Here is a 17,215-nt window from a genome sequence, read left to right as displayed (position 1 = left end):
TACCAAACTCCTAACACAGAAAACCGAGTTGTATAAAGGATTGTGTGCATTTGCATTTTTTTCATCAGCTTTTCCAAATATCACAACTTGCAAAGAATGATCATTAACGTCTTTTTGGATTCGGGCTACCAGTTTTCTGTTACTGAATAGAATCTCTTAAGTGAAATTTTGAGTTTCACTGTTAAGTGAAACGAGAAGCAACATACACAGCAGCTGAACATAGCAAATTTCAATAACTGGTTGCGTGCAAGTTAATCAGATGAGAATTTTATTTATAAATAAGTATTTAGATATTTATGCTTTCCAAATCAGTTGCTAACTGAATTGTGCGTTATATTTCTGGGAGTCATGTGAAACATTACTACATGCATAGTCTTTGTGTGCACTAAAGGCAGATATTCTATTTTAGATTTTAGACTAAACTTTAATTCTCCTCGTATAGACCTCACGTCTTGTGTCAGTTTCGGAGTTTTGTCTGAAGGTGATGGCGGATGGCAAAATATGATTTTTCTATTTTTCGCATAAAATAATGGCATTGTAGACTGTAAACATTCGTGGGACTAATTTCGCTCGACGTGAAGTGCATTTCCGATAATAGTGAACATGACCCAAATACGTTTTAAATAGGTGTTCTCCCGTTTCAAGTGAAGGTTTATTTTGGTGTAATTGGGCTTAATGGACATGGCCCCATTGCCCGATAATAACAAAACCACCCTTCAAACCCAACAAAACAAAGGTAAACCGCAAAAAGCCAAGGAACAGCCGCATGATGTTAAAAATACTTCTGAAGAGCTTGGAGGCGAGTCTCAGAATCCTATAGATAAACCCCAAAATGTTAAAGAAGATTTTCAGCAAGATCAAGGCAAATTTCAAAGTACTAAAGACCAGTTTCAGGTCTTCGGAACAGGGTCGCAATATTCTGTAGGAAAGTCTATCAATCCTAAAGACAAAACCCAATGTGTTAAAGATCAGTGCCAAGATTCTGAAGGTGAATCTCAGGATGCGAGTGATCAATACCAGGATGCTAAAGATCAATTCGACGATTCTGAGGCCGACCCTGAGGACAACAAAGTTCGAACGCAGTGCTTTGAAGCCAAATTTCACAATTCTGCATGCAACTCTTATGACCCCATAGGCAAGCCTCATGCCGCTAAAGGTGAGTGCCAAGAATCTGACGGTACCTATCCAGATGGCCAAGACGGATTGGGCTCTGACAACTTTAGATCGGGCAAACTCGAAGACAGCCATGACGACTTGCAGGATTATCGGTTCCAGTCTCAGGGTGCTAAAATCACAGTTCAATCGTGTAAAGATCTGTGCTCTCAGAGTTCTGTAGATAAAACCTCTATTGTTAAAGATGACTCTGAAGGCGACTTGCAAGATGTGAATGAGCAGTTTGAAGATTCTGAAGCTGAACCGTACGACGATAAAATCCAGTTTCAGGATCGTGAGGCCAAGTCGCACGCTGCTGACGATAACTCTCAGACACCTATCGGCACAACACAGGATGTTAAAGACGAGTTGAAAGCTTCTAGCGAATCTCAGTGTGTGCAAGACCAACCGGTCTTTAATATACGGAGAGTTACAGAAGTCGGAAAATCTGAAGATGAACCGCAGGATTATAATTTACGTTGTATTGGTTCTAAAGTCAAGTCACAAAATTTTGAAATTCCTCAGAGTTGCACAGATAGACCTCATCAGTCAAAACTCGACGTTAAAGATTTAGATGGTGGATCTTATGATGTTATGCCCAAGCTTGAAGAATCCGATCTTCGGGATCAATACCCGAGTTCTGATTCAAAATTTCAATCTTCTCAAAACGACCCACAAGATCCCATAGGTAAATTTCTCTATGATACAAACCAGCCCCAAAGCTCTGCAAGTGAATCTCTAGAGCCATTGATCAAACTCGAAGATTCTGAAAACCGGCACCAAGATTGTAACATGCAGTCCGTGGGTTCTAAAGTGAAGTTTCAACATTCTTTCGGGACTCTAAGAAACTGTACAGGTCAAGTTCAGGATGCTCAAAATAAGTCTAATGATTCTAAAGGCACATCTCAGGATGCGAAGGGTGAGTTTGAACAATCGGTAGACGAATGGCAAGCAACCAAAGGACGACAACCACAGTTTTGGAATTGCTCCTCACCTTCTGAAAACCAATCTAAGAATTTTACAGACCAGTGTCATGCTGTTGAAGTAATACCTCAACAATCGGAAGGCTATCTCTCTTTTAAAGATATAGATCATGATGTTATAGACATATATCAGGAAGATAAAATAACGGCTTCTGAAGAGAAATCGTTGACAGCCAACCGACAGACTTTTGCAACCAATTTTGAATATTTGGATGACAAACGGCAGAATGTTATAGATCAGTTACAAGATTCCGAGCTACACGATGGTGCTGAACAGTTTGGGGACTCTGCAGTTAGTTGTGAGAACGAGGCCCAAGATGCGGCAGCTGGATACCAAGATGTTGCCGATAATACGCAAACTATTAAAGAGCAGTCTGAACGTGCTAAACAAAAGTATGGTTTGAATTATGGTGACTGCCGGGAAGAAAAGGAGATAGTAAGTAGGAATTTCAGCTTAGTTCCAATTGAATTCAATCGAAGTGGTATTCAGAAATACCACAAATTCAATTTAAGTACCAAATTTGGAAAATCAATACCTACAAACTTAGTTTTCTAAAATAAAAACTTAGTTATGATTATTGAAAGTATGTATCGGCATAAAAATTGTATTGTGTTTTGTACAAATCCTTAAATTACATTTAGGAATGTTTTCCGGGCTTTGAAGCCGTGATCTACGGGAGTCTAAACATTCCTAATGGGGGTCTAAACATTCCTAAATGTGATTTAACCGGCCGTGAAAGCCTTCATAGTCTGATAATCCTTAAATTGTTCAAAATCGATGATTTTTGGAGTTTCTGAAATATACTTACTAAAAACACTAACATTTCAAACAAAAATACGGTTTTTGGATATTTTATTATTCAAAAAAGTTTAAAAGGTCAAATAGCAAACATTATTTGTCAGCATTTGGCCAATGTGAGACTAAAAATTTAACGGTTTTATAGGTTTTTTTTAATGTTGATCGAGAGATGATCAGGAGGATATTCGATAGCATCTTCAGTGTGAAATTAGGCAACATCTGTATAGTTGTTTTTCAGCCTAAAAGAGATCATTCATAATGTCTCCTGGAATTACAAAAATGTCAAAAGTTGAATATTTTAGAGCTTTTAAACAATCTTATTAATTTTGCGTCGTTAACTTTTGAAGTTTTAGAAAGGTCCTACGCTTTCTTCTTCACCTATCCGCTGAAAACACTATTAACTCCACCTAAATTGTGAGTTTATATTTTATTACAGCTAAATTATGGCTCATTATGGCCTAAATACTTGCAATCAGGACCATGACTAATCGGAGAAATCAAAGAATCATTCCATCAGTGCTTTCTTTCTATAAGCGATTCTTTAAATGCTTGAAATTTTCAATCAAAGGGGATGCAAACTTGTATTAAGTTTATTATTGCTTCCTTCTTTTCTTGAAATTTTGTTTGAAAACATCTACAAACAATCTCTATCAAGACATATGCCTCTTAAAAACGCAGCTAAAAATCTGGTTTTATTAAATAACTTTTAAAGTACTTAGGTACCTACTTTGTATAATTGAGTAATTTAGTTTGTAGCGACAATGCGGCTTTGTGTATTTGTTCCTTAATAACATAATACATATTTACTGAGTACGAATATAAGAACATTTTTTATTCGTCAATATCTCACAATTTGTCAATCTTATAGCCACTAGTTGCTGATACATTTTACGCAGCATAGTTACTAAGTATATTAATTTATTCCTTAATTAAGAAGCACTCACATGTGGTTGAAAAACTCCCATCGCTCCCGCTTGGAAAATCAGTTTTACTTTTCAGAGTTGCGTAAAACTATTTAAAACAGATTTAAAGTTTTTTGCATCTGGCACAACTAAATATTGCTCATCTGATTTTTTCATGTTAGGCTTTGATTCAATATCAATCCAAGATCTAAGTTTCTTCCGGTGTAAGTCATTCGATCTTGCTTGATGATTAAGTTCTTGCTTGATTTATACAGAGCCAGACCTTCCACATACCACAACTTAAGTTCTTCATCAAAAGTATTTTGAACTCCTTTAATTCAGCCATGTCCTATTACGTCGGATTTTTCGGATGAAGACTATATTTTTTTCATTATAGTGCTAAGGCACTTTAGAATACGCMCAGGTCATTTGGCAAGGTGSAATGATGAKGAGTTTAGAATGAGATTTCGTCTTAGTAAGCATACTGTCATTTATGTTGTCATTTATATTGTGATGAAGTAGGCTGAGTATCTTCTTTTCGGAGCGTTTTAAATTATTCCATGTGCGCAAGWGCTTTTYCTTATTAAAGATGTAAGGGTGATTTCAGCATGAACTTCTTCATCCTGAGCATAGTGGGGAGGTAGACKATATGATGATTTAAAGCCCGTTAACAAGGTGACATTAATGTCGGGACGTGAATGCCGCAACAATGTCATTATCTGAACAGTTGAATGTCACAGTTTCGTGACATTAGTGTCTTATATCAAAATGGTTTCATATGCCACACCGCGACACTGGTTGCTGTCACGGCATTAAATGTCACGACATTAATTTCACCGTGTGAACCAGATTTTAGTCCGATTTGGACAAGAAAATTAACATAATTGATGAGCTGAACAAGGGTTAGCAGATTTTGTTTTTTTCGCCCCATTAAGTGCTTGAAAGTACTCTGCCCTCAATGTTAGAGGGCTTTTCTGATAATCTAGTTAAAGTTTGCTCTGGGATGCTGAGATTCCTAGGTTATCTGTGTCATATTGACCAATGTATTTAAACAATATCTATCGTCGTCCTGCAAAGCTCGAAGTTCAGTGTAGTCCATACCTTTTTGGCATATTTTGCATAGCATATATCGTGAGTAACTATATCAATAAGGTATTGATATTTTTCTCCCATGCATATTCCGACACTGCTTGTCTGTGGCCTTGTGAGGTTGATTGCAGTACACACATTTAATTTGTTCGTTCCATAGGTCACAGCTTTCTGGAAAAGGGTTCATTTCATCGATCTCAAGCAACAGTAATGTTTGTGTTGTTTGAGCTTCAACCTGTTTAAAGATAATATTCTTGTTGTTGGGTGTGTAAATAAGTATGTCTTCTGTATGATGAAGGGTTGATGGGTGTTAAAACTATTAACATGAACATGCACAAACTGCAAAAACAAAATAAGTCCTTATCGTATCTATGAAAAAAATATCAAGTTATGCTAAGGCCCGGTTCCACCAAGAGTGATTAAATTCTTGGTTAACTAATCACAATCATTTTTTAATCACCACTTTAATCATGATTAAATTGTCATGCGTTCCCCAACAAACATTTTAACTCCGGTTAGATAATCATCAGTCTCATCGGGTAAGATCGTATTTGAATCGACGGTTTTGATTGGTTCAAACAACTGACAGATCAACTGAAATAATTTTCCCTCAAAATAGTAATCACATGTCGCTTGATAGACATTGATAGAGAAATATCCCTTTCTATTACGAAATACTTCTGCGTTGTCTCCCCCAAAGGATTGTACTTTAATATGAGTACAATCCAACACTGAAATAAGTTTGGGAAAACGAGCTARTGCATAAAAAATTACTTGTGCTGCACTTATTTCCCTTTTTGTAGATGGAAGTTTAATGTCATGTCGAGCTAATGTGGCTATTGTAGCAGTTACTCGATGTACAATTCGATTCAGACTAGTTTTGCTTACTCCAAAAAAGTATCCAGCAGCAATAAGATGCGATCCAGTTGCATAATACCTCAACACAAATAAAAGTTGTGTCATGGGTTGAATAGTGTTGTTTCTAAAAAATCCATTTAATGAACATGTGGCAATTTTACTATTATTCATTTATCATAACTTTCTGTAGTATGTTGCAGGTCTATTTCTATTTCCAGCAGTAATGTTTAGACAGTGTTTTTCGATAAGCGAAATAGCGTAAAAAACTCAAGGTGTCTATGATTTCAAAATAATTGACTGGCGGATTAAATATTCTGGGTCTTCTAACAACCTGAATGTCACTATCCTCATCAGACCGTGATAAAACATCGCCATAAAACAAATGCAACATGTGTTTACTTAAAATTGTTTGAGGTTATAATACTACACTAATCGTGATTATCGTCAATAACCAGCCATTTTAGGCGATTAAGTTAACCACTGCTTAAGTGTCCATAATCTTGGTTAAAGTTATGGTAGAACGCAAAGTGTTGATTAAATAGTTTTAATAAATGATTAACATTTTAATCGGAGATGGTGGAACTGGGCCTAAGCACTTTAAAAGTCTTGGACTGGTCGTCTGACTATCATTTCGAGCGGTCCAGGATTTTTATTTTGATTTATGTTATTTTAACGTTTTAAATTTTTAACTTTTTGGACCTTGGAGGATCTAAAAAAAATGTTATTGTTTTAAATTTTATAACTGGTGTGAGCTGTTGGTCCGTTCCCGTCTCGTGTTTTTTTGTGTTTTCTGACCGCCCGACCGCTGTTTGGTATGCGTTGTGCGGCACACTTGGAGTTTGCTTATAACTTGACGACGGCCCTGATGATGACGTAACAGTCGAACGCGCAACGTCATATTTTATTCAAGGGTTATTAAAAAAATTAAACCACAACCCGGATTTATACACACTATAATACAAGTTTAGATTCCCTGTGTTTGGACTTTAAAAGTTCTGAAGTTTATAAATATTATTATTTAATAAGTTTTAGGTTCCATTTAAATAAACTAATTATGTAGCTATACAGAGTTGCTGTTTGTTATTTCATGTGCCTGCCTCTATTCCAGCAGAAAGTTGGAAACTATCCATTTGGGAACATTTTTGAATTTTCGGAAATATGCTTTGCGTTCATGCAAAATAATTATATCGTCTACCAAATCTAGTCACCGCATCTATTGGCAACGTTTTTTACTATTTGCACACATATTGTTATTCTGGTGTGAATTGTTTTCTCTCTGGATGTTTCAAGGCGTTTTTAATTATAATGCCGTCATTTTGCGACAGTTTTAATACTTATCTCTTTATTTTCTAACGTTTGCTGTAATATTTCACACTAAGGCCGGTAATATGTCACTTACAGAAACTACATTTGTGCTATTAAAATTGAGATGTGGGTTTTTTTTGTTGCAGTTTCTGCAAGCGAATAAAATATATACATATTAGGAAGAATTCATTCAAATTTCTTCAACTGTGCCATCGAACTGCTTTGCTATCTTTATGGGAGCTGCTAATGAGTAATTTTAAATATTCATCTGTTGTTCAATTATGTAATTTTTGCAATTCGTTCGTGGCATAATCAGATCACTTTAACAAAAATTATTTAAAAATTCAAATAATTATGCTGCTGTATATTTCCGAGTTTGGTTTTATGAGCGTTTTTTCTTTTTTGTAGATTGTCACACATCTGAACGATAAGGAGCTGAAGAGCTTGCTGGATGAAGCTATGTCTTATAAGAATCCCAGCGATAGGCAAGGAAAGAGTGAACTCTTTAATGTGAGTATTACGGCATATGTACAGGGTGTTCCCTCATACGTTTACAGAAACTATATGATAACTGCGCGTGGCCTTCACGAAGTCTGCCATCTTGAATGATATTAAATGTCAAGTGTTGGTCAAAGTGCCGAAAAGTAAGAGGCCAGGTGTCGCGACACATGGACACAGAGCAGCATCAACGCACAAGTGTCTTAAGACACAGTGTTACCCAGGCCTAATTCGAATTATACCCAAAATTCTAGGCCTACTTGATATGAATCTTCTATATTGATCTTCAAGTGTTTTTTCAGTGGTGGCTCAAATTCAACCAATATTGATCGAATTTTAGCCACCACGTTTTTGAAATTTAGAGAAGAATATGAATTACAAAAGTTTTAGAAATTAACGACTAATTTATTCTAAGATAATATCAATTGATACAGAGTGTCTTAAACCCAAGGGGCGGAACAAACTTACATTTTGTTAAATGGAATGGCGCAATTTAATTGCATATTCGAACTATAGGCAAAATTCAAGGCTTCTTGGATACAAATTTTCTAATTTATCTTCAACTGTTTTTGAGTTAATAACCATTTAAATATGCGGGAATTCCATTAAAGAAAAATTGAGTTTGGTCCGCCACTTGAATTTAAGACTAATTTTGTTCTAAATTTCAAATTAGATACAGAAACGAGGTGGCCAAAGTTATAATTATTAACACAAAACCAGTTGTAGATCAATATAGAAGATTTATATCGAATAGGCCTAGAATTTTACGAATAGCTTGAATATCCAATAAAAAGTACGGCATTCCATTTAAATGAAAAATGTTTGCTATCCTTTGAATTTGAGACAATGTTTTAATTAGTGTGAGCGCCACACATTTTATTATGCAACCAAGCTTCGTCTTCCGTTTTGTAATTGTGTCGCCATCGATGCAGTTGAAGATGCATGGAAGACAAGTGTTCTGTGATATTTATTACTATTGGTGTATAAACTCAGCATAAGTGGCAATGAAAAATTAAGCTTAATATTTAACTCTTTAACCAGGAGTTGCTTCAAATTGCTGAAAGAGACGAACTGGACCGTAGAGCAGCTGCTGCTAGTGGCCCCAAAATAGTGCGCCACCACAACTTAAAGGCGCTGGAGAAGAGGAAAGCGACGAATAGGTACTTTTTTATTTGTTGGTTATCTTCAATTCGTGTTAAAAATTACCGAAATAATCGTTTCAGCCACGTCAATAGTCACGGAGGGTCTTTAGATAATCTATCCAATAAAGAAAACTTTGAGCGACCTGGCTCCAAGTCTGGGACCGGCAATAATCCAGAGGATTCAGTGAGCGCCAGAACCAAAGGAGGAGGTAAGTTTCTTTGTTCTAGTAAAGCTAGTTTGTATTCAGTCTCCCATGTCACTAGCTAAATGACAAATGTTGTCATAAATATCTGAATTCACATGTCAAGTAACTAAGTCTTCATGATTCAACTCAATTATTAATAATGCACTTGATTCGTCGCAAGTATTAATTTATATTACTGTTTACACAGCAACTGTATGTAAGGACTCTGGCAAGGAATATTGAAAAAATAACTACTAAATTGTACATTGTAAACTTTTCATGGAAATTTATTTACTACTTCAGGTTTTAATGTTTTAATTCAACCCCTCATTTTGTAGAAATTTGTATTCTATACAAATCATCTCGTTGGGCATTCCGATTACTCCATTATTATATAATATTATAAACAAAAAGACAAAAATCGCGTTTTTGGCAATAAATTGTTAATAACTAACATATGGACCGGAAATACAAGTGGAAAACAAATCCCTATTAATCTGATTATTATATTTTATATAATCGCACAATTAGTTTGCTACTAGTCTTTTTGTCACGTTAAAACATTTTTAAATATCATGTTAGTTTGGCTTAATTCGGCAAGCTATAGTTTCCTAAGAGCCTAAAATCATAAAACAAAAGTCTTATATCTAGTTCGGCTTCCCGTTTTCGATATTCAAAGTAAACCATCCGAGTGTCTATATGAAAAACGGTAAAGCCAATAATACATTTGGACTTAGTCTTAGGAATAGTTTGATAATCTGTGATTTGCACTCGTCCAAAAATCGGAACGGAAACTGAAACGTGTATGACATGTGTGGCTTTCCCTTTCCGATCACTCACCGATCCGATTATTTGGTCATCGACGGCAGGTTCTCTGATCGGAGTCGGATCGGTGTCGGATCGGATAGATGTGTCCCGGCCTTTATACGATGGTACGAATTTTTTTCTATTGGTTGGAGATCTGACAGATCTCCAACCAATAGAAACACTTTTGTATCTTCATATCATCGTATAAACGGATGCATGGGACACGCGCTTTAAATGGATTGTTGGTTTATGGTTTGATTTCTGCAGATAACTATTATATACAGGGTGTCCCACCGGGAACCGCCGCGATCGATGTCAGGCAAACTATAATTAGGAGAAATTTGCAAATTGAACAGTGCGCCGAAGTCACTGGGGGCAAGCGATATAAAATGTTTTCAAGATGGCCACACTTCCGGTTATACCGGAAGTAAGGATCAACTTGCTTATTTTAAATGGAACACCCTATATATTATTACATTTCTTATTTCTTCTTCAAATTCTAATGATATTTCATGTATAACATCCTATAGTTTTTTATTTTTTTGGACCTTTACGTAAAAAATGACGTGAGTTGCAGCCACTAGAACACATTTTGAAAACTATTAATACAAAGTGTTAAAAGAATAAGTTTCAAAATACAGTTGAGAAAACCGCCCAAATTCATTTTCTTCAAATGGAAACCTCATTTTTGATAATTTTGTCTTATTCAGTATTAAAAATAAGTGTAAGTTTGTATCAAGTTGTCTATTCCAAAAGTGTTTAGTTTTCGAAATATTGCCAATTTAATGTTTTCATATGGCTATTTTGCCTATCTTATTTTAAATCCTGTCACTCTTAGTTGCCATGACGAAAGTGGCCATTCTTAACACAATCAAATGCCAAAAGAATGCTGACAGCTTTCAGTTACCTTTTGAAAATAATTAATAATCATGCCCATACTTAAATTATACAAAAGAAGATTATTATTAACTTTCATTATTTATGAAGAATGTAATAAAGCTGTATCATGAACATGTGAGACATTTGCCATTCGGTATCCACAAAAACAGAAACCTTCATGCTGTTCTGTTAAATACATTATTGAAAATTTCAAGAATTTTAAATACGTCTAAATAACTGCATGTTCAAGTTATAAGGGCAACCAGAAAAATTAGCGACCCCTAGATTTGAAAAACAAACTTGGTTTTTGTTCTTGATATAATAATAATTAATAATACATGAACGGTTCTTCATATAACTTTATCAGATTCTCCATCAATAATAAATAAGTTTAAACAATCTTCGTTTGTATAATTTAAGCGTCCCGGCATGATTATTAATTATTTTCAGAAGGTAACTGACAGCTGTCAGCATTCCTTTGGCATTTGATTGTATTAAAAATGGCCACTTTCGTCATGACAACTAAGAGTGATAGGATTTAAAATAAGATGAGGCAAAATAGCCGTATGAAAACATTAAATTGGAAATATTTCTAAAACTAAACACTATTGGAATCGACAAACTTACACTTCTTTTTAATACTGAATAAGACAAAATTATCAAAAATAAGAGTTTCCATTTGAAAAAATTGATTTTGGGCGGTTTTCTCAACTGTATTTTGAAACTTATTTTTTTAACATTTCATATTAAATGTTTTCAATTTGTTGTCGAAATTCCATTAAAATAAGTCCTTTTCAACAATAAATGCGACTCAAATTAAGTAGCACAAATTGCCTTATAGGAAAAATGAATAATTATTCGAGTGGCTGCAACTGTAATTTTTTTACATAAAATTTCAAATATATTAATAACGGTTAGACTTAGGTATAAGATATTATAGATGAAATATATTTAGAATTTACAGTAGAATTAAAAATGGAATAACATATAGGGTGTTTTATTAAAAATAACCAAGTTGATACTTACCTCCGGTATAACCGGAAGTGTGGCCATCAGGAAAATATTTTAGATCGCTCGCCGCTAATGACTTCGGCACACTGTTCAATTTTCAAATATCTCCCAATCATAGTTTGCCAGATATCGATCGCGGAGGTTCCCGGTGGGACACCCTGTACTAAACATTCTCGTGGTTGCTTTGAATATTTTACTTGTTTCACGTTGGTTTTTTTCAGCAACAATAATTTTATCGTCTGAATTCATTTTATCAACGAAAATTTTTCTGAGGTTAGGATTAAATAACCTAGCATTAACTGTTACGTCTTACGTCAACTCCAAATCAGTTTATCCAGTCAGATTTTTTCCTTATGTTCAATACATATTACTATAAACCCAGCTTCACTAGTATACAGGAATAAATCGTTAAGTTTTAAAAATTAACAAGGAAATATAAATAATACCAACATGTTTACAATGGAATTATTCTTTTTTATCTTAAATTGCAAGATATTTACAGTTTTTAAATTACACATTTAAGATAAATTGACAGGTGACTATTGTGCAGTTCGTACATATTTGACGTTTAGAAATTGTGCAAACTGATCGATTTATAAGCTGGTAATGTTGAAATTCTTCTAAAGGAAGAAAAAAAAACAAAAAAATATTTATAAAAAATAACAAATAATGCGATAAACAAAGCTGAAATTAGCCTTGTATTGACTGAATTAATATAGTAGCGTAATATTGAATATCAATTAAAACTGAATTTTTATTTGACAATTGTTTGTTGAATCAAATGTTTTAATCTCGTTACTTAGATAAAACGATTGTGTAATGATGGAAAATGCAAATTATTGACACCAATTTTATGCTTAGCCGAGCGTGGAGACTTTTTAAAAAACGAATTTCTTAGATTTTGGACTGATTATTGATTGAGCTTTTGAGAAATAAAATTATTCAAATTTTTCTCAAGTATTAAAAATTTCAATTTCGAAGCTCAGCTCAGTTTTCACTGATGGGAATTCAGGCTTCGATGTATGAGCACGCGTGTGTTGAAAAATATTTATTTAGAATTAAGGGGCTTATTTTTTGCACTCGGGCTCGTCGACGTAACTTTTCGGATTTTACCCATTGATTTTTTGATGGATAATTAACTTGTACAGGTTTATCTTTAATAAGCTACCATTCACAACTTTTATTGTTCAATTTAATAGAAGAAACATATTGTATATTGCAATTCAGCATGTAATTGTCAATGTTGGTTCTTTTCTCATGTTATACAGTGATGTACCCATGATATAGGTGATTCAAAATAGGCGTCATTCCTTTTAAGGAGCTGTAGGGGCTCACTTAGACAGTACGAGAGAAATATTGAAAAAAACGTTTCCGAAAATGTATAGAAGATATTATCACTTGAAGATCGAATTTCAACTTTGTTATTACGTTTTATAGTCCCATCTTCGATTGGTAGCTTATTGGAATACTTAACACATGCACATATACAATGTACATAGACCAATATCGAATTTGCTGATATGAAGTTTTGGGGAAATGCCACAGTAACATAGCAGAAGCTGTAAGAACTTGCACTAGCAAAGGGCTAGAGACACTGGACGATTGGCTCCAAGAATTGAAGCAGATAGACGATCTTGAGATGCTCGGGTTCCAGACTTAAAGGAACGGGTGTTGGAGATAATTGCAGCAAACAATTCCAGGAAAACGAGGAGCATTGCACAACAACTGACATTTTTGCAGGTACCGGACAAAAGTCGAAAAAAGCCTGTGAACAATTTAATTCAAACTAAAAGTGTGTCACTGCACAACTGGGAGATATATTTTAATGACCTTTATTTTAATTTATTATTTAAGAGGAGGTCCCAATATCATTCACGGAAGAAGAAAAAAACCAAGACAAAAAAGTCTAAAAATAAAAAAGCACCGGGTGTGGACAATGACCCAACGAACAATGAACTTCTAAAGTGTGGTGGTAGTGAACTCACAAAAAAACTAATGCAACTCTTTAATGACATATTAAGGTCACAAACAATCCCCGACGATTGGCATAAAAGCTTCACCATACCCATCTTCAAAAAGGGACAAAAAGTAATTTAGAGAGCTACAGGGGTATAACTCTTCTATGCTCCACCATAAAATTATGCACCGGCTTTATTAAAGATAACCTTGAACGATAGATCGAAATTAAAGAAAAAGCAGTAGAATGCGACACCCCCACTGTTGCATGGTTTATCGATTTGACCGTGCCCGACTGGACTACATTATCAACATCTTGAAGAAAAAATTAACCCTGAAAAGAATTATAAAAACAGTATGCTGTCTAAACACAATCAATTCGACCCGAATTAAAAGATCAGCTCAGCAGATCTCAACCGATATCACTGGGTATAAGACAAGGGGGTAGCTTAAACCCGTTTCTATTTAACCTGATTATAGACGAGATCATTGAAGAGGCCAGGGGCTTAAGAATGGGGTATTGGATCAACAGAGAACCCATTAGCAAAGTTTCCAATGCTGATGACGCGGCAATATTGGCACAAACGGAGGACAATCTGCAAAGACTTCACAGATTCAATCAGGTCAGCACACAATTTAATATGCAAATATCAATTCCCAAAACGAAATGTATGACATTTGCCAGGGAATCAATGAGATGTAAGCCGGTTTTAAACAATGAAATTGTCAAGCTATTAGATAACGTGGATCGAATATTTCTAGCCGCAACGAACCAATTAAAGATCTAAAATCCCCGATCAACAAAGCCTCGTTAACATCACGTTGTTTAAGAGACGTCATACGGAACCACCAAACATATGAACATCGACAGTAAAATTCGAATATACAAAACATGCATAAGACTCAATACTCACTTATGAGATCGAGACCCGAGCAGACACAAACAAAACAAAATGTATGTTAGGAACGGCAGAGATGAAGCCTCTAAGGTCAATAGCGGGAAAGAGACTACGGGATAGAGTGAGGAGCGTAACAATAAGAGAGACCTGCAAAGTGTGGTGGAAAATGTAATCAGATGGGGACGAAAGCGTAGAAGATGCTCGTCGGACCATGTAGGATGGTCAATGGACCCCGAAAGAATAGCCAAGATTGTGTCGAATGGAAATCCAGCTGGTTAAAGACCCATCGGAAGACCACCGAAAAGATATTAGAATTATTAAAAGATAATGGATAGAACATTGACCAGACGAGATACGCAACCCAAAAGATCTTTACAAAGAACAAGAAGAAGAAGAAGGATCATTGTCCTGATAACTCCCCCGAGGAAGGGATTTCCTGCCATGTAAGATACACAGGACTCTAGAACACATTAAATCTCTAGTTTACTCAACACTGGTACAAATTGAGCACGAGTTAATTAACCGAATACGAGAAGCTGCTTAAATTGTGAGCCCAGACTGATGCCAAGAGTGCACGATAAAGTGATTGGGACACAAACATGTTTGGAGTTAAACGGGCAGAACTTCGAACATCTCTTACGATTTAACAACCTAATTGTATTTTATTTGATCGATGTTGATGATTGATACATAACCTTTAACAGCACGTATTTTATTGTTACTTTCTTTGTTTTGTGTTTACACCCATGGTAACTACAGTTGGTAATAATGAAGAAGTAACACGTATTTACATAATGTTAATTAGGCAGTTTACCTTGAAATACATTGTTGCTATCCTTCTGATCTAGTTTTTTGCAAATATCTCAGTTTTTAATAACAATTGTTTTCCCTATTTTTCCTGTACTCATAAAACACCCCCAGACAACCTCCAGAGGAATGACGCCAATTTTGAATCACCCTGTATACCTAAACTCAGCAGTTATCCACAAATAAACGATTGAACGTATCAGTACCAACCTGTTGCTTTTCAAAATATCTGTAGTCAATATTATGCCGTTGTGAGGTTCTTTTGGGCGTATAAAGAGCAAGAGCAGATTGTCAAACAGCTCTCTTTAAGAAGAGAAAAATGTAAAACATTCAATGTGATCGAGAAACTTTGCTTATTAATATGTAAAATAACACTGAATAAACATTTCAATGTTTATTCAAGATATACATAGTGAAAGTAAATGTATGAATTATCAAATATCCACCAAAACGAAGACCTCATTTTCCGTTGACAGTAAAATTATATAAAAATAGAAAGAAGAAAAGAAAATTAAAAAAAAATAAARATAGAAAATTGCAATAAATATTACCAATTTAACAGACTTGAAATATTTTAAAATTTGATTCCTTAGAAATTTCAATGTGGTGTTAACCCTTACAAAGTCGAGTTGTTAGCATTGGAATTTGGAATTGGAATTTAGAATTGGACAAAGTTGTATATTTTGATGTTTAGCAAAAAAGTTTTAAAATTTAAAACTTTTAAAACGTTAAAAAATTGTTAATTTAACTAACTTACCCCGAAAAGATTCGAAGAAAACCAAGATTTGCTTGATTATTTAAAAAATTTTCTAAGCTTATCGGAAGAGGTAGTTTTAAATAATTGCTACATTATTAGAAGACCTTTTTACTATATAAGATTATGATATAAGACCTAGAATTCAATCTTTCGTTTTTGGCCTACCATCATTAACTTTTTATTTAATTACAGACTAAAGATCTGTATGACATCCGCTTTTGGATTTTACGGACCCCAGAAATGTGACTGTATTTTTTTCTATTAGCCGTTTTTTTTATAATATCAATTTTATTTCATTATCAAAAGCTGGTAGTGCGGCTTTAATTTGAATTTATTTGTTGGTACGACTGACTATATTTGGAATTCCGTCACACAGTCATACTTTATTGGAAATAAACTTATTCATATTAATCTATAACAATGCATTCATTTATATTATTAAAAATAATAACCGGAACATAAAAATGTATTGGGTATTCATAAACTTCTTTCTATGTTTGTTTCGTCTTTAAATGTATTGAAAGCTGTTGATCATTTTTGGAAAAGTGCCTTATTGGGCTGAACTCGCTAGGGATACTGGGCAAAATACAGGGTGATTCACAACCTGTATGTGTAGAGGACCTCAAAACAAGTCGAGGTGGCATCCAATTTTTTKATCAGGGTCATTGTTAACGAGATACAGTGTTAAAAATATTGGTATTTTATTTTAACTCCTCCAATTTATGAAATATGTTGCTCAAAATTTGAACGTAGGCTACTGTTTAGACCTTTTGCCCGTAGGTGATCCAACTGGTTGCGAACATCTAGAGGGTGCATTTTTTCTAGTATCATGGCCCCTTTTTATGCCGCGAAGGCTAACTTCGACCGAAYAGATTTTTGAATTTGCTGTCCAATTTAAGAATTTTTTTATCTCTTGCAGTTTTTTCATATATGCCTTCGTTTTCGAGTTATTTGCACACACATAAGTTCATGTAGGGTTTCTGGCTGATTGCACCCAGAAACCCTACAGTTTTCTTCTTTCTTTGCAGTTTCTTTTTTCACAAAAATGAAAGTTGAAGTTAAAATAGGGATGGCTGGCGAGTTAACTTTAAAGTTTTTTTTTTACTTTAATTTAATTTACAACAATTGAGGTTTATCGGCTGTAAGGTAATCCAAATAAAAATTCACATAAATGTTATGAATATTT

At 34.6% G+C, this 17,215-nt stretch overlaps 1 protein-coding gene across 3 annotated transcripts in view; it reads left to right on the top strand.

The window, feature by feature from the left end:
- Positions 1-286: 286 nt before the first annotated feature.
- Positions 287-17,215, top strand: part of LOC109541256 — a 61,709-nt gene continuing 44,780 nt past the window's right edge. For 2 of the 3 annotated variants that reach the window (XM_019910059.2, XM_019910058.2), the window contains exons 1-4: positions 288-2,571; positions 7,497-7,598; positions 8,628-8,746; positions 8,810-8,937. In XM_019910059.2, coding sequence (XP_019765618.2) covers positions 676-2,571; positions 7,497-7,598; positions 8,628-8,746; positions 8,810-8,937 — 2,245 coding nt within the window. In that variant the 5' untranslated portion in view covers positions 288-675. Of the gene's footprint in view, positions 2,572-7,496; positions 7,599-8,627; positions 8,747-8,809; positions 8,938-17,215 lie in introns of all 3 variants that reach the window. The other variant, XM_019910057.2, reaches the window with a different exon arrangement.

The sequence above is a fragment of the Dendroctonus ponderosae genome, unplaced genomic scaffold, assembly GCF_020466585.1.
Source record: "Dendroctonus ponderosae isolate FM_Combo_2020 unplaced genomic scaffold, Dpon_F_20191213v2 Dpon_F_20191213_4, whole genome shotgun sequence".
Classification (NCBI taxonomy): Eukaryota; Metazoa; Arthropoda; class Insecta; order Coleoptera; family Curculionidae; genus Dendroctonus; species Dendroctonus ponderosae.
Note: the sequence above shows the minus strand (reverse complement) of the source record. Positions and strands in the feature narration are given on the sequence as shown.